Raw genomic sequence first — 18,397 nt, forward strand, 5'->3', positions numbered from 1 at the left:
TTACTATATATTTCTTTTATTTGAAAACAATTCATTTTTACAAAAATTTTGGCACTGAGACCTGGGTGCTCCTTGTGAGGTATTTAATGCTCCTCAAACGCGCCCATCAAAGAGGCAATAGCTTTATAATGGGCATACGTTGGCACGTCTGACTTCAAAATAGCCATGTTCCACTGGAGAATGGTGTGGACAGTTTAGAAGCACCGTTTACTATTTGATAGCTGCGTTGGGTAGGACACCCTAACCGGCATAGGGTCTGACTGCATGACAAAGGCAATCTTTTCTGGACACCTAAAAGGAAGACGACCTAACAGAGGCGCCCCCGCCCCCCTGGAAGCGCTATAGAGATCAACTCTGGCGCTATTTGCTCTCTCTGACGTAGACCAAGGTAGCTGGCAGCAGACGCGGAACAAACATTTGAGTCCCAAAGAAAAGAACTCGCTAAGGGCAGGCGCAGACGACGAAAAGAAACAATTAATTTTAAAAATTCTCATTTTTATGTACACATAGATTTACGGAAAATGATATTAAATTAGCAAGTGGGCGGGTGATTCATACGGCAGACCTGTGACGTGGCAAAGACCACGGGTTGACGCATGTCTTGTCTATGTCAATGAATAATTGTGCGAAGTTTCAGCTTGATCCGAGAATGGGTGTTGAAGAAATAACGTGTACACACTTTTTAAAGACATACAGACAGACAGACAGACAGACTTGATTTTGTAAAAAAAAAGATTTGAATACGATAAGCTTATTGTCCAATTTGTATTTAAAATGCAAATGCAAGTTAATTCAATGCAGTTCTATTATCTTGACAGAAATCCTGCCTAGAGTCACCGTTACATATGTCCGGTTCTGCATATAGTAGGCTTAAGTGATATTCAGTGTGTACTGTAAACTAAGGTGTTAGTATGTTAAGAACATTAAGCCTAATGCTTAAAACGTATTATGTATTTGTTGGAGTAGTCTCCCTTGAGTTTTATGTTTTTTTGTTAGGATTCCATGCAATATGGCGGCAGCCAGGAATGCAGTGTTTCACCATTAAATTATTCAGCGTTTAGTTGTTCTCTCAAAGCGTTTGTTGAGTCTTTGATAATCTAGCTAAGGCTTTTCCAGACTCATTTTAATCATATTTTTTTTAACAAAATTAGGTCCGTATTATAATACACAGCTCATTGTCGTTGGTGTTTGTTTTTTTTCCCCGCAAAGATTCTTTCTTTAGATGAATGTCCGCTGACACCGGTTGTTATGGTCGAAGCTAGGACTGACGCAATGATGTGCTGAGATGGCGTCAAAGAGCAAGACGGCTGCGAGTGTTGACACATAGCCCTGAGATAAAATGTTGAGATCAGCAGCAGTTGAAAGATCACCACAAGATCCACTTTAGCCTCTGCTGCATCATCTTGCGTTCAGACATCGGCGTTTTCGAGACTTCCATGAGGAGACAACTCACATTTGAGACATCGCCTGTTGGATGATAATTATTTCATGAGTTACCTCCTTCATTTTCACATTTTTTTAAAAGAATAAGAAATAACAAGCATTTTCTAAAATCCTTTTTCAAAAAAAAAAGTTTAATGAAGGGGAAGACTCCGCACTTGCAACTATAACTCTCAATAATGTAGAAGTTATTTCACTTATTCGATATCATAAAAAATAATTTGCAATAATTAACTGATTGATTTGGTATAATTTTTACTTCATTCCTATTTGGTTAGGTACATTAAATAGTGGTTTTAATTTTCAACTTCATCCGAGAATAGGTGTGAGAGAAAGAAAAATATTTTACCAGACAGACAGAGTTAATATAAGCCTTGTATAAATGCCGGTTCTTTATAAAGTACAACTTAGAGGCCCATATGTGCCCAGTTTTCTGGGGCCCAAATATTTCTGGCGGCGGGCCTACTAAAGTTAACGAATGTGAAACAGATTCCATCCTGTGATTGCGTTAATAGTCCGATAAATAAATGCTTGCTAGGGAATTAAAGACCTCTGTAATCTTTAACCAATTCCTGGCCTCTGCTTGTAAGTGTTATGGTGTTGATCTGAGTTTCAAATCTTAATAAAAATCATTCGCATCTTTCTTGCAAGTAATAATAATAATAATTACAGCTTTTGTATAGTGCTCTGAGCATTGCTTATAGCCTTTATATTCTAAACACAATCATAAATCTAAACTCGTTACAAGTTAGGCACAAAACCAGTAATCTTTGTCACTATATTTACTTACAGTTTTTTAATGTGAAATCCTTGGTCCACTCTCCCCTAATTAGGTCAAATCTCTCCGCGACTGTCACGTGATCGCCTGTCTCGACCGTGGTGCCTCCGATCACGTGGATGTTTTGACCTAAATTGAAACATGTCTAAAATCAGGTTCTTTTCAAAATGTAAATTACTCTTTGCAATAATTTTTTCTTTTCAAGCCGTTTTGTCAGGTTGCAAACTTTCAATGGGGTTCCCCCATTACTAAATGAATAAAATGTAACACTTGGAATGGGGAATCTCTTAATGCAGGGGTTCTCAACCTGTGGATCGCGACCCCTTTGGGGGTCGATTGACGATTTGCCTGGGGTCGCCTAAGACCATCGTAAAAATGGATTGTGTTTGTCCATTCTTCTATTGCTGTGTGTGTATGCGGAGGGGGGGGGGTCGCGACAGAGTGGGGGATTGCAAAAGGGGGTCGCCGAGACTAAGGGGTTGAGAACCCCTGTCTTAATGTGAAACAATTCCTGTTGCCATACCATTGACATGTACATGTACTTGACATTCAAGTCATCTGAGGATCTCCCATCAACGAAAATAGTGTTTATGATCCAGTTTCACTCCTCGCCATTTTCTCAAGCATATGGACTTCTAGCGTCTACGTTGCACCATTCCATTAGTGCAAAGATACTGAATCGATTATGGATTATATAGCCAATTCAGAAGTGTTAAGAATATATCATTTGAGTTTATGTAGTTTTTTTGGTGAATCTCTCAATTCTAAAAACTGTTGTTGTTTTTTTTTTGGAACAAACAAGTTTAAATATAATAATTTCAAAACAGATTTTTCTAATCCATAATTTTTTAGAAATTTTTAGTTTTATAGTAGAATCGTGGGGGTGCGGTGGCTTAGTGGTTAAGCGCTTGGCCTCTGAACCTGGGGTCCTAGGTTCGAATCTAGATGAAGATTTTTAGGGTCCCCTGAGTCCACACCCAGATTGTAATGGGTACCTGACTTTAGTTGGGGAAAGTAACGGCGGTTGGTCATTGTGCTGGTCACATGACACCCTGCTCGTTAACCGTTGGCCAAAGAAACAGATAAATTTAACATCATCTGCCCTAAGGATCGCAAGGTCTGAAAGGGGAAACTTTACTAATAGAATCTTACATCCATCATTGTTATTTCTTTCCAAAATAAGTTGTTGAGGATCCTAATGGATAATTCTTTGGCCTAATGATTAGTAAAATATTGAAAGGAAACCATGTCAAGAAAGCTTCAGTAATTTAAAAAACACTTTTAACTCTTTCTCTCCTAACTGACGATACCAGTGTTGATTCCACCAGAATGTGGTAAATAATTACGGAGAGAAAGAGTTAAACATGTACTTATTGCAATATTTCAAAATTATTTCTTTACAATTTCTAAAACATGATAAAAGCAAAATTCACCAATCGCTACAGCACCGGCATTGTGTCTTGCACAAAACATGGGAGGGAATGCAGTATTCCACATCGAGAATAAGTTGAATTGTTGCCCTTTGACTGTGACGTCTGCGTTGCTGGAAAAGATTCTCCTCTCGGTGTAAGCCATGTTGACTGGCGTCTCTTCACCAGAGTTGTCCACCCCTTTCTGTACTTTGGAAGAAGCACCTTTGTAAAAAAAAAAAAAAAAAAAAAATTAAATTATTGTTAAACGTGAATAATAAAATTTATTTGACAACAATATTGTGCTAACCATGTTAAATTACTAGATTTATTGAGTTCCAAATGATTTCGTTGAAATTAATGTCCAATTTATGTCTTTCTGCTGTAATAAAAAAAGAATAGCAGTGAGTCCTGAACGGATAACAATTGACCAATAGCAGATCACAATCTATAATTGTACTTTGAAATCCAGCAAATGAAAGTAAGTTGGGAAGGGATCGTTTTATCCTCAATAACTGGCTGGTTAGATGATAGGATTGTACTTTATAACATGTCCTCGCACATATAACCCGCGGGTTATATAATTGCTTTCTTTCCGGTGGTAGCTGTGCGGGGTATACAAAGGTGCGGGGTTTACAAATTTTATTTTACTCATGAACATAGCGTAACGAAAGCTATGGGCATACCGGTGTGTCTTCATACCTCCTCTAGTTCGCTGTGTGGTTGTGAAAGTTACATTGGAAAGCTGTCATTATAAACCTCAACAAAGCAAAAAAGTACCGATGATAGTAATGGATGTACCGGTAGTTCAAGTCTCTATGCACATGCGGGGTATATAAAGGTGCGGTTTGTACGATTTTATTTTTTACTCATTTTGTCATAACTGCGGGTTTATATGCGGGGTATACGCGCGAAAATACGATTTCTTTCGGTACTTTAAGATTCGGTCCGAATAAGCGGCTGATTCGATTAACCGGTGGTCTAATTAACCATAATAGACTAATCTTATAATTGGAGTCTCAGATGAGACTAATCTAAGTCAGATTTTTTTTCTTCTTTGTTTTCGTGTATATGTTCGATGGTTCAGGTTAGTAATCTTATATCTGAGATGAGCTGCGCAACGGTGTCCAGATCTGGCAGCTCTCCGTATAGGTTTTTTTTCTATAGTGAGGGGGAGAAGTTTGGCGCCAGTGTCTTGTTCGGACCTCTAGAAAGAGTATGCAGGGTCGGCATTCTCTGGTGATGCTCAACAAGGATACATTTCACTAGTTCCTATTTTTAGCTTCCGTAACATGTGTTGTCTCATTCAGATCACGTTTCTGAAGCGAGAACTTTTGTGCTCCTGTGTTTTAAATATTACGTATTTATCAAGAATTGCAAGGCTGTCCCGTCTCGCGCCAAAACGGCGGCACCAAAAAAACGGCGGCGCCAAAACGGCGGCGCCAAAACGTCACGTACTGGGCAGGCCGATACAGGGAATAAAAAGGACATGGAAAATGTGGGGAAAGCGTCTTTTAAATAAGTTCAGAACTACGCCAGGTCGTCGCGAAATGGGCGACTGCTGTCAATCAAAACAAGAACGGAGCGGTACAAAAACTCGTTCGTACCTCACTCGGTCAGACTCTATCACCGCCACTCATTGATCAGGGAACATGAAATGCACCAAGATACCTGTTTGTAGTCGCTGAATGAACTCTTTATGTTGTCTGTTGTATTTATGTGTATTTTTCTGTTGTGTTGTCTTTATATGTGAAACGAGTCCTTGTAATCACAACAAATTTCCGTAAGGATCAATAAAGCAGTCTTAGTCTTAGTCTTAAGTTTATAATTATTTATTTTTTTATTATTTTTTTTGCACTGTAAAATCGAATTTCAGGCTTGCTTTTAGCATAAACCAATTTGTGTTATTTAGTTTACAAAAATATATTTCAATACGCCATCCTTGTTTAGTTAGTATATAACTATTGTTAGGGCGGGCTCACAGGTGCCCTAATTGAGCCCGGAACTCGAAAGGTAAGCGCTTTACCACTTTGCCACCCCACCTCCTAAGATATACTTTCGATATGTTGTGCATTCTTCGAAAGATACCTTGTTGATGTCAAAGAGCTGAGCCGAAGGCTCTTCGAGCTCTAAGTTTGAAAAAAAAAAACCTGTTTGGACGCCAAACAGTAAAAAAAAAAAAACCTGTGATAACACAGTTCTGTTTGAGAGAGACCCGAGTCAATGCCTATATAAAACATTGCTGTTTCCAATGCCTTTGGCACCCGACGCATGTTTGGCTGCACATGGCCGAAGGCACCGTAGCCTCCGCCATTTTCCTTCATTGTACCAAGCTAGCTGTGCGGGTCCCGCCATTTATGTAACGGTCCCTTTGAGGAACAGAGCATGGATGTGGGACGTGTTTGTGGGGACTTTGTTACAACCCCGCCCCGTGCAATGAGTGGACTATCGTCTACCCGTGGGCATCCCCACGGGAGTCTTGCTTTGCTACCTATTTAGCCTAACCACTTCCTCTAATGGCCGTTTCCACGCGGGCGCCACGATGAGATGGAGCAGGATGCCCGCGTCGAAAGATACCAACTCGATGAGTAGCCTAAATATAAATATTCTTGATTATGGTTGGGTCTTTTTGAATATAAGCAGTGACAATTCGACGTACTTAATGTGAAGTTATGTTTTATGAATATTTGAACTTATAGTCACAAGAATGTAAAAAAAATAGCGAGCGTTGCTATAAAGGCTATTGTTGAGTTCATGGTTCAATTATCCTTCTTACCTCCAACAAAGAAGAGTCCGGGGGTGTCCCCTGCAAGAGTTACTGCACATTTCTGTAGGCAGTAAGGTAACTTGATGGGAGAATGGCTTCCAAGCTCTTGCCATCTGTTTCTGTCATAGATCCTGTTCCTCACAAAAACAAATAGATCTTTTAAGAGTCATAAACTCTTGTGTGGGTGGGGGTCTTTTTTTTCTATCTTTCTCAATGGCCAATATAGAAAATTTAAAGTTAAAGGGAAACTCTGATGGTTTTGACAATTTTTGATAATAATATATGTTTTGATTTACAGATAATGAATATATTATTCTTTTTTTTTTAATTTGCAATAATAACTTAGTAATTTATGTTTTTCCGACGTAATTTTCCTGCGCATCCAAAACAGTCACAGACTTTCACCGGGTTTTTATGTGACGTCACAACTACGTTTAATTTAATTTTTTGACTTCTGTATAACAGGAGACACTACAGCAAAGTTAACATTCTCGTAAAAGAAACATATCTAGGTCTATGCAGTTAGATCTAGGTCTTGTAAGCAAAGAAAAAATGCGTATTAAAAGTAGATTTACATGCTTGACTAACCACGGCAGTGTGTATTTTCTCGCCTGACCACTCAACACACAACAAACACTATCGCTTGGTTGTCTTGTCATGACCGACTACACGTAGTCTCGACTAGCCTTACACTGACCAGTTTGTTCGAATCAGTCAGACACACGATCTATTTACTTCTTGGGACAGGGAGGGGCTTAGATGAAAATGTTACTCTTTTTTCTCGAGTTTGTTATCTAATGCCTTTAGATCTATTTATAGAAGTATATATATATATATATATATATATATATATATATATATATATAACTGTATCATAGCTCTGGACTAGGCCGTCACTAAGCCTAACAGCTACTGTAAGAATGAAGCGATACGATTGGTCAAATCTAGTTTCTCTTTCAGTATTGTTGAGGGAAGTGACATATGAACTAGCTTAAAACAAAATCTCATAGAACCCCGTTTTATTTTTTAGATGTCAAGAATTTACTGACTAATTTATTAAATATAAATGTTTCTAAGCATTTAAATACAAAATGGTAAAATATTTAGTATTACAACTTTTCACGCAGAGTTTAAATATGTCAATAACTCAAATTTGAAAAACCATCGGAGTTTCCCTTAAAATTCCATTTCAGTCCTAGCGATCTAGACTATAGGAAGGTCAGTTGTTTCTGTGCGAGGGTGTCATGTGGCCAGCACAACGACCAGCTAATGTCAGGTACCCATCAGTGGCTGTGAGGCGTCCTAAAGATACTGCAGTTTAAAATCCCTGTCTACATCGGAAGCCCGGCGCTATACCACTCAGCCACCGCGTCTCCCAATAAAAGGTTAGTCTGATGATTTTTTTAGGTACTTCACGCGCGGGCACGTTGCCCTGCCTCATCGTGGCGCCCGCGTGGAAACGGCCACTAGAGGAAGTGGCTAGGCTAAATGGGTAGCAACACAAGACTCCCGTGGGGATGCCCACGGGTAGACGAGAGTCCACCCATTGCACTGGCGGGGTTGTAATAAAGTCCCCACAAACATGCCACCAATCCATGCGCTGTTCCTCAAAGGGACCGTTACATAAATGGCGGGCCCCGCACAGTTAGCTTGGTACATTGAAGGAAAATGGCAGAAGATCCCGGTGCATTCTCGGCCTTCGGCCGTGTATCTAGCCCACGTGTCGGGGGTCAAATGCATCGGTCAACAGCAATGCCTTACATAGGCATTGTCTAGGGTCTCTCCCAAACTTAGGGCTCGAAGAGCCTTCGGCTCAGCCCTTTAGACATCAACAACGTACTTCACGTGGCTATTCAGCCCAGCTGTGACCTTTATCTTTTGCATACCCAACGCAGATAAAACATCTGTCTGCCGGTAGTCGATTGGAGTTCTCTTTACACTATCTTTATTCAAGTACTAGTAGCTTCCTGGAAATTTCTGTGTGGGAAAAATTTTCCGTATGGGAAAAATTTTCTGTGTGGGAACAATTTTCTGTGTGGGAAAAATTTTCTGAGTGGGAAAAATTTTCTGTGTGGGAAAAATTTTGTGTGGGAAAAAAATTTCTGTGTTGAAAAAAATTTCTGTGTGGGAAAAATTTTCTGACAATTTTTTTGTGTGAATATTTTTCCGTGTGGGAAAAATTTTCTGTGTGGGAAAAATGTTCAGTGTGGGAAAAATTTTCTGTGTGGGAAAAATTTTCTAAAAATTTTCTGTGTGGGAAATATTTTCAGAAAAATTTTCTGTTTGGGAAAAATTTTCTGTGTGGGAAAAAAATTCTATGTGGGAAAAATTTTCAGAAAAATTTTCTGTGTGGGAAAAATTTTCTGTGTGGGAAAAATTTTCAGAAAAATTTTTCTGTTTGGGAAAAATTTTGTGTGGGAAAATTTTTCTGTGTGTGAAAAATTTTTCTGAGAGAAAAATTATGTGTGGGACAAAATTTTCTGTGTGGGAAAAATTTTCTGTATGGGAAAAATTTTCTGTGTGGGAAATTTTTTGTGTGGGAAAAATTTTCTGTGTGGGAAAAATTTTCTGTGTAGGAAATATTTTCTGAAAAATTTTCTGTGTGGGAAAAATTTTCTGTGTGGGAAAAATTTTCTGTGGGAAAAATTTTCTGTGGGAAATATTTTCTGTGTGGGAAAAATTTTGTGTGGGAAAATTTTTCTGTGTGTGAAAAATTTTTCTGAGAGAAAAATTATGTGTGGGACAAAATTTTCTGTGTGGGAAAAATTTTCTGTATGGGAAAAATTTTCTGTGTGGGAAAATTTTTGTGTGGGAAAAATTTTCTGTGTGGGAAAAATTTTCTGTGTGGGAAAAATTTTCTGTGTAGGAAATATTTTCTGAAAAATTTTCTGTGTGGGAAAAATTTTCTGTGTGGGAAAAATTTTCTGTGGGAAAAATTTTCTGTGGGAAAAATTTTCTGAAAAATTTTCTGTGTGGGAAAAATTTTCAGAAAAATTTTCTGTGTGGGAAAAATTTTATGTGGGAAAAATTTTCTGTGCGGTAAAAATTTTCTGAAAAATTTTCTGTGTGGGAAAAATTTTCTGCGGGAAAAATTTTCTGTGGGAAAAATTTTCTGTGTGGGAAAAATTTACTGAAAAATTTTCTGTTTGGGAAAAATTTTCTGTTAGGGAAAAATTTTCAGAAAAATTTTCTGTGTGGGAAAAATTTTCTCTGTGGAAAAAATTTTCTGTGTGAGAAAAAATTTTCTCTGTGGAAAAATTTTCTGTGTGAGAAAAGTTTTCTGTGTGGGAAAAATTTTCAGAAAAATTTTCTGTGTCGGAAAAATTTTCAGAAAAATTTTCTGTGGGAAAAATTTTCAGAAAAATTTTCTGTGGGAAAAATTTCTGTGGGAAAAATTTTCTGTGTGGAAAAAATTTTCTGTGTGGGAAAAACTTTTCGGGTGGAACCTGGGCACGAATCACGAAAACGGCTCTACAGATTTTACTCGAATTTGCCTGTTGATGCATATCGTTGGAAAGAGAATGACTAGCTCGTTGGCCACACTGGGAAAACTCTAGTATGACCTTTTTTTTTTTCCAAAGTATAAAAATAAAATTTAAATTTGGCAAGAAACTAGAAGCTATTGAGCTTGAACGAACGAAACTTTTTTGGGTATTGTAGTATTCTTTCAAGAGTTTCATAAATTTTTGTTTAGGGAAAGTGTGTGCATTGTCTTCTAGGACTCTAGGTCATGATCTAAAGGTTTATCATTGTAGTTGCAGAGAATCTATTAGGTTCATACTTTCGCTTAAAAACAAGATTCTTTCTCGGGTAGAAAATGGGGCGTAGTTAAAAAAAATGTACCTTTTAAAAAAAAAAATTAACATTCTCATTATTAAGAGAAAAAAAAATCGATTTATAAGTTTTATGAAGGAGTTATTGCCTTTTATTTTTAACTGATTTTTTTTTTTAAATGTCTTTCTTGCCACATGTATGCAGTTCTATCAAAAGTCATCTTATTGACATGTGCTCTCCCTTTGCCAAGTCAAGCTGGTTCTAAGTTGGTCTTTGAATACTATATTCATCATGAGTACAACCGTACTTCTCATGTAGTACTGTAATTGTTTGATTCTCTATATTTTATTAACAGGACCTTATATTTGACTGGTCATATTGTAAGGCATGACTCATCCTTCCAGGTCCAGTGGAGGGACCACGAAGCAAAGGTCGTCCAGAGAAAAGCTGACTGGACAACATAAAAGAATGGACCGGCCTCTCGATAGCCTGCTAAGAAAAGCTGCTGACCGGGAAAAATAGACAGGCCTCTCTCTTGATAGCCTGCTAAGAAAAGCTGCTGACCGGGAAAAAAGGACAGGCCTCTCTCTTGATAGCCTGCTAAGAAAAGCTGCTGACCGGGAAAAAAGGACAGGCCTCTCTCTTGATAGCCTGCTAAGAAAAGCTGCTGACCGGGAAAAATGGACAGGCCTCTCTCTTAATAGCCTGCTAAGAACAGTTGCTGACCGGGACAAATGGAGGGACTCGGTTACGCGAATTGTCTCAGAGCCCAATACAACGAAAATGAAGTTACAGATGAGATATTATCTTATCTTATAAAATACAGACGTTACTTCAAAAAAGAAGAAGATTACGTCCTACTGCTGAAAAATAAACTCACTACACTGCAATTTGACAGCAACATCTCAAAGTGCATTAATCTTCAAAGAGATGTCAGTGCCACATTGGACACCTGAAAAACTTTCTCAGTGCCGATGTGACTAGGCCTTCACATTGCATGCATAGATAACCATATCAGCTTCTCGGACTTTGTCCAGATATCATCTTTTTTTTTTGAGTAGCGTCTGTATTTTATAAGATAAGATAAGATATCATTGCACAGTCAACAACTTTTTCATTGCCTGTATGACATACTCTTTATGCCATGGCATGACATTAATGACATGGTATCTTCTACCTTGTGTTTAGGTGTCAGACACACTAACAACATACCAAAAGTTGTCATGGATTTGTCCGTTGAAATAGCCCCCAGCACATACGATGACGTCTCCTAGTGAAGTGCAGGCGGGACTAGATCTGGGTTGAATCAGCTTCTCACACTTTGTCCAGATATCTGCTTCCGGGTCATACATTTCACAACCGGAAGTAATTTTCCCATCTTTCTCTCCACCTGGGAAGAACAGGATTGTAATTTTAAATAATAAAAAAAAGAAAATTATATCTTATACATAAATATTTAGGATTTAATTATCTTCAGTGATTTTTTTTAGATAAGAGAAAAAACCTTTCACATTTGACTAAGTAACACCATTAGTAAAATTAAAAAATTTGGAGACTTTTCAGAGCCAAAGACCAAATAATAAAGTAACAATAACAGATAAAACAGTGAACCCTAATTTACAAATATAAAATCTAATAAATCACTCAGAAAGACAAAAGAGAAGGCATATTTTTTATTTCCACTACCAGGGCGCATTCATACAAGAGCTCCTGCCTAAGTTCCAGTAGAGCATAGAACGGGCTGCCTGAGTCAGCCGGGAACACTGATGACCTAGCAGAGTTTGAATCTCAAATTAACCTGCATGATTAGATTAACATATGTGTACACGTGGAACGTAATTATCTTGTCTTATGAAAGAACGTCGGTCATTTATAAGATTAGTATTTACATCGCACTGTGTGTTGACTCGCCTTTCCACACTTCTGTCGGGACCTTGTAACACCTCTTCTGGTGTTGATTGAAGTATCTGCTATATAATATTTAACTCTTTCTCTCCGTAATTATTTCTGTCGGAGACCTTGTAACACCTCTTCTGGTGTTGATTGAAGTATCTGCTATATAATATTTAACTCTTTCTCTCCGTAATTATTTCTGTCGGAGACCTTGTAGCACCTCTTCTGGTGTTGATTAAAGTATCTGCTATATAATATTTAACTCTTTCTCTCCGTAATTATTTCTGTCGGAGACCTTGCAGCACCTCTTCTGGTGTTGATTAAAGTATCTGCTATATAATATTTAACTCTTTCTCTCCGTAATTATTTCTGTCGGAGACCTTGTAGCACCTCTTCTGGTGTTGATTAAAGTATCTGCTATATAATATTTAACTCTTTCTCTCCGTAATTATTTCTGTCGGAGACCTTGCAACACCTCTTCTGGTGTTGATTAAAGTATCTGCTATATAATATTTAACTCTTTCTCTCCGTAATTATTTCTGTCGGAGACCTTGCAGCACCTCTTCTGGTGTTGATTAAAGTATCTGCTATATAATATTTAACTCTTTCTCTCCGTAATTATTTCTGTCGGAGACCTTGCAGCACCTCTTCTGGTGTTGATTAAAGTATCTGCTATATAATATTTAACTCTTTCTCTCCGTAATTATTTCTGTCGGAGACCTTGCAGCACCTCTTCTGGTGTTGATTAAAGTATCTGCTATATAATATTTAACTCTTTCTCTCCGTAATTATTTCTGTCGGAGACCTTGCAACACCTCTTCTGGTGTTGATTAAAGTATCTGCTATATAATATTTAACTCTTTCTCTCCGTAATTATTTCTGTCGGAGACCTTGCAGCACCTCTTCTGGTGTTGATTAAAGTATCTGCTATATAATATTTAACTCTTTCTCTCCGTAATTATTTCTGTCGGAGACCTTGCAACACCTCTTCTGGTGTTGATTAAAGTATCTGCTATATAATATTTAACTCTTTCTCTCCGTAATTATTTCTGTCGGAGACCTTGCAACACCTCTTCTGGTGTTGATTAAAGTATCTGCTATATAATATTTAACTCTTTCTCTCCGTAATTATTTCTGTCGGAGACCTTGCAACACCTCTTCTGGTGTTGATTAAAGTATCTGCTATATAATATTTAACTCTTTCTCTCCGTAATTATTTCTGTCGGAGACCTTGTAGCACCTCTTCTGGTGTTGATTAAAGTATCTGCTATATAATATTTAACTCTTTCTCTCCGTAATTATTTGTCCACGTTTCGGCGGAATTTTGCTCAGTAGTATTTCACTACACTGTTAAGATTAAACTTCAACAGCATTGTCGTTGGTCATCTGAAAATGTTTTATTTGGTCTAGAATTAAAGGGGGATTGCATGCTACTTTTTATAAAACACAAAATACAGTTTATAGAATGAAACATTAATTTAATTTAATGAGGTTAAATCAACGATGGTATCGTCAATTAGGAGAGAAAGGGTTAAGTCCTGTAGTATCGTCAATTGGGAGAGAAAGAGTTAAATGCCCTCTCTTTCTTTGAATTGTTGCGCTGTAACTAGAGTGGCACAAAATACATTGAAATTCACAAGTTAACTTATTGATTAGCAGACGATTCGCATTTATTAAGATAAAATAAAATACACAATCCTTATCTTATCTTATATAATACAGACGTTACTTCAAAAAAGAAGATGATTACGTCCTACGCGTCAGGCATTTAGTCATGCATATTAACCAATGACTTAAATTCTGCCAAGTCACTGGTTTTCCTGGCTAGCTCAGGCAACCCATTCCAAGCTCTATATTTTACAAGTTATTAATCCAAATTACGAAAGTACTGAACTATTACACATGCTTCAAATCTTCTGCTGATATGAGCCTTCAATATAAATCCATCCTTTCTAAGGATTACAGCTAAAATGATTATCTGACCATGTGGCCAGATCCAACACGAGACTTGCTCGTGGTTTTCAAACGAGATTACAATTTTCTCGTGAAATATGAAAATTAAGTGTTCTCAGTGGACCTTGACTACCGCGTGTGACATTAGGTCTCCAACAATGCTGCGACAGACCTGATTTAGACCTACCTCTGATTTCAATCGTGATAGCGCCAAACGATAGAAATAACTTCATTAATTAATGGAAGACTCCAGAAGCACCTACCACAAACAAAAATCTTTCCACGGAATGTGCAAACCCCAAACTTGCATCTGGCGGTCAGCAAATTGGCGCAATGAGACCAAGTGACTTCAGCTGGGTCAAACCTGAGAGACCAAAATACAATAAAAAGTGACCAAATGAGACATAAATAGTAGAAGTTAAACTCATGCCAAAAGCTAATTACCATGTGAGTGCCTAACAAAATGGAATTGACACATATTTAAAAGTCGTTTTTTTTTTAACCCTTAAAGTGCAGAGCTGCGTTAAAATGAGTGTATACAAAATGGAATTACAATTCTGATGTTTAGAGGCTAAACTACCACACGCGTTTTAAGGGTTAAATATTTGGTCATACGAAAACATAGTTCGCAAAAATCAGATATGATGCTAATTTCTAGATGCCTGCGAATCTTGGACTTCATAATAAAAGACTATCCTAGCCATGAAATTAAGAAGTCACAGAGGGATTCTATGTACCACGTGCAAGGACCGCTTTATAAACGAACAAATAGGAAACAGGATCCCAACGGGGATCTTTCTTTTTCTCTCTCTTCTTCTCTCTCTCTTTCTCTCTCTGACTACTCTCATATGTATCTTTATAAAACATGTTTGTTATTTTTTTAAGGATCTGTTGTTAATATTTTGTTTGTTTTCAAATTGGTTTTTAAGTCATAGAATAAAATTCTAATTCTTCCTCTTTATGGAAGTATTGTTGTCCTACAAACGGTAGAGTTTAGACAGTCTGATTCTGCAATGCTAAAGAGTGCACAAATAACTTTAAAAAAACAACATAAAAAAAAAAAACACCTCGGTTGTTTTTTTGTGTTTTTTTTTTTGTTTTTTTTTCTACACCGGATGCGCCAAAAAAGAGGTCAGGTATTTATAGTTTTTCTGCCATGTATACAAAACTCCAATGATCACACTTCATGACAGGAAGCCGCCAGTGTTGTTGTTTTTTCAAACCCTTAACTATGGATAAGACAGTACCAAACCCATACCACAAAACCAAGCAGGTCATCCTAAGTTTACAAAATGCATTCATGAAATAGTCAAAATGAATCAAACTTGAGGGAAGGTAGAGAATGTAGACTATATATGCTATAGTCTAGTTTACTAAAAAGAAAATGCGAAAACGTCTGGTGCCTAAATAGCCCTACGCCAAAATGGCGCGAACCCGAGAATGGAAGCCAGACAACATTTCCATCGAGTCTATGACTGGATTTAACATTTCCATCGAGTCTATGACTGGATTTAACATTTCCATCGAGTCTATGACTGGATTTAACATTTTTATGGAGTCTATGACGTGAGTTAACATTTACATCAAGTCTACGACATGATTTAACATTTCCATCGAGTCTATGACTGGATTTAACATTTTTATGGAGTCTATGACGTGAGTTAACATTTACATCAAGTCTACGACATGATTTAACATTTCCATCGAGTCTACGACATGATTTAACATTTCCATCGAGTCTACGACATGATTTAACATTTCCATCGAGTCTACGACATGATTTAACATTTCCATCGAGTCTACGACATGATTTAACATTTCCATCGAGTCTACGACAAGATTTAACATTTCCATCGAGTCTACGACATGATTTAACATTTCCATCGAGTCTACGACATGATTTAACATTTCCATCGAGTCTACGACATGATTTAACATTTCCATCGAGTCTATGACGTGAATTAACATTTACCTTGACATGATTTAACATTTTCATCGAGTCTACGACATGATTTAACATTTACATCGAGTTTATGAAATGATTTAACATTTACAACGAGTCTATCACACGATTTAATATTTTCTCGAGTCTATGACATGATTTAACATTTACCTCGAGTCTATGACATGATTTAATATTTACCTTGAGTTTATGACATGATTTAACATTTACCTCGAGTCTATGACAGGATTTAACATTTACCTCGAGTAAATGACATGATTTAACATTTCCATCGAGTCTACGACATGATTTAATATTTACATCGAGTTTATGAAATGATTTAACATTTACAACGAGTCTATCACACGATTTAATATTTTCTCGAGTCTATAACATGATTTAACATTTACCTCGAGTCTATGACATGATTTAATATTTACCTTGAGTCTATGACGTGAGTTAACATTTACATCAAGTCTACGACATGATTTAACATTTCCATCGAGTCTATGACTGGATTTAACATTTTTATGGAGTCTATGATTTGAGTTAACATTTACATCAAGTCTACGACATGATTTAACATTTACCTCGAGTCTATGACAGGATTTAACATTTACCTCGAGTAAATGACATGATTTAACATTTCCATCGAGTCTACGACATGATTTAACATTTACATCGAGTTTATGAAATGATTTAACATTTACAACGAGTCTATCACATGATTTAATATTTTCTCGAGTCTATGACATGATTTAACATTTACCTCGAGTCTATGACATGATTTAATATTTACCTCGAGTCTATGACATGATTTAACATTTACCTCGAGTCTATGACATGATTTAACATTTACCTCGAGTAAATGACATGATTTAACATTTCCATCGAATCTATGACATGATTTAACATTTACATCGAGTCTATAACATGATTTAACAATTCCATCGAGTCTACGACATGATTTAACATTTACCTCGAGTCTATGACATGATTTAACATTTCCATCGAGTCTATGACATGATGTAATATTTCCATCGAGTCTATGACATGATTTAACATTTTCATCGAGTCTACGACATGATTTAACATTAACATCGAGTCTATGACATGATTTAACATTTCCATTGAGTCTATGACATGATTTAACATTTTCATCGAGTCTACGACATGATTTAACATTTACATCGAGTCTATGACATGATTTAACATTTCCATTGAGTCTATGACATGATTTAACATTTTCATCGAGTCTACGACATGATTTAACATTTACATCGAGTCTATGACATGATTTAACATTAACATCTAGCCTATGACATGATTTAACATTTACTTCGAGTCTATGACATGATGTAATATTTCCATCGAGCCTATGACATGATTTACCATACCTCCTCACTTTGTTGACGCATGCATTTCGTAGCTTGTGAAATCCTCCAATAACATAAACAAACTTCCCAAGGGCGACCACTCCAAAGTCCGACAAGTTCACGGTCTTGGCCCATCTCTCCGTGTGCACGTGATAGGACAAAATGGCGGAGAACTTCTCTTTCACGAGCAGGTAGCAGACGTCGCCCGTCCCTGACTTGTTGATGACGTAGAGTCTGTTTTCTGTGAATGGAACCACGTCCCGAGTCTTTAATGGTGAGTCTGTGTCTTGGCGAGCAGTCTGCTTTTTTTGAGTCGCCTTTGGCCGTGTCACATTGCTGGTTTTGTTTGGCATATTGTCCAGAAAATGTGGCAAATTGTGAATGACATTCAATCCATGTGCCTAGATCTAAATGCTTCCTCTTGATTTCATAAATGAATCTTCTGATAAGTTGATCATTTTGTTGGAAATCTGTTTTTAAAAAAAGATATATATGCAATGTATGAACTTCAGATATGTCAAATCTAACCAGCACAAAGGCTTTGTATTCAGGGCTTCCACATACTTAAGCCCGGCCCTAATGTTTTAAAATCGTTGCAGTAGAGTGAGTAGACTATTGATAAAAGAGAATAGATCAAGAACACACTCTAATAAGATATGTCAATCTAATAAGATATGTCAATCTAATAAGATAGGTCAATCTAATAAGATAGGTCAATCTAATCTGTGGCATTTTACGTCTCAAGAGACGATCTTTTCCTTTTGCAACTTCTTGTGTGACTAAAGAGGTCGATCCTTGATGCACAGCTGCGGTCACAGGTCAATCTAATAAGATTATTCCAATAAGATAGGTCAATCTAATGATAGGTCTTAATATGTGCCTCAAGTACTCCGTTTATACTAATTTTATACACCGAAGATAAACACTTTAGCTAACTCTCTCTCTCTCTCTCTTTCTCTCTCTCTCTCTCTATCTCTCTTTCTCTCTCTCTCTATCTCTCTTTCTCTCTCTCTCTTTCTCTCTCTCTTTCTCTCTCTCTCTCTCTCTCTCTTTCTTTCTCTCTCT

At 37.1% G+C, this 18,397-nt stretch overlaps 1 protein-coding gene across 2 annotated transcripts; it reads right to left on the minus strand.

Moving 5' to 3' along the window:
• Window positions 1-17,804, minus strand: LOC106071877 (influenza virus NS1A-binding protein homolog). 2 transcript variants are annotated; one of them, XM_056040783.1, is made up of 7 exons: window positions 17,354-17,804; window positions 14,278-14,378; window positions 11,381-11,558; window positions 6,404-6,525; window positions 3,652-3,852; window positions 2,231-2,347; window positions 1-1,467 (listed from the first exon to the last, which is right to left on the minus strand). In XM_056040783.1, exons 1-7 carry the CDS (start codon window positions 17,683-17,685, stop codon window positions 1,367-1,369), a joined length of 1,152 nt encoding a protein of 383 aa, XP_055896758.1. In that variant the 5' UTR covers window positions 17,686-17,804; the 3' UTR covers window positions 1-1,366. The 2 variants fall into 2 exon arrangements, with proteins under 2 accessions (XP_055896758.1, XP_055896757.1); XM_056040782.1 differs by having other exon boundaries at window positions 6,404-6,531.
• Window positions 17,805-18,397: the final 593 nt, after the last annotated feature.

Source organism: Biomphalaria glabrata, chromosome 9, assembly GCF_947242115.1.
Source record: "Biomphalaria glabrata chromosome 9, xgBioGlab47.1, whole genome shotgun sequence".
In the NCBI taxonomy this organism is placed as follows: domain Eukaryota; kingdom Metazoa; phylum Mollusca; class Gastropoda; family Planorbidae; genus Biomphalaria; species Biomphalaria glabrata.

Bases quoted from the DNA above. Each gene is read 5' to 3' on its own strand.
- LOC106071877 (XM_056040782.1), bottom strand. From the start codon at position 17,685: ATGCCAAACAAAACCAGCAATGTGACACGGCCAAAGGCGACTCAAAAA. The intron at 11,559-14,277 runs GTAGGTGCTTCT...TGTTCTTCCCAG, and splicing joins TGGAAAGATTTTTGTTTGTG to GTGGAGAGAAAGATGGGAAA. The intron at 6,532-11,380 runs GTATGTTGTTAG...TGTTTTTGTGAG, and splicing joins CAAATCCATGACAACTTTTG to GAACAGGATCTATGACAGAA.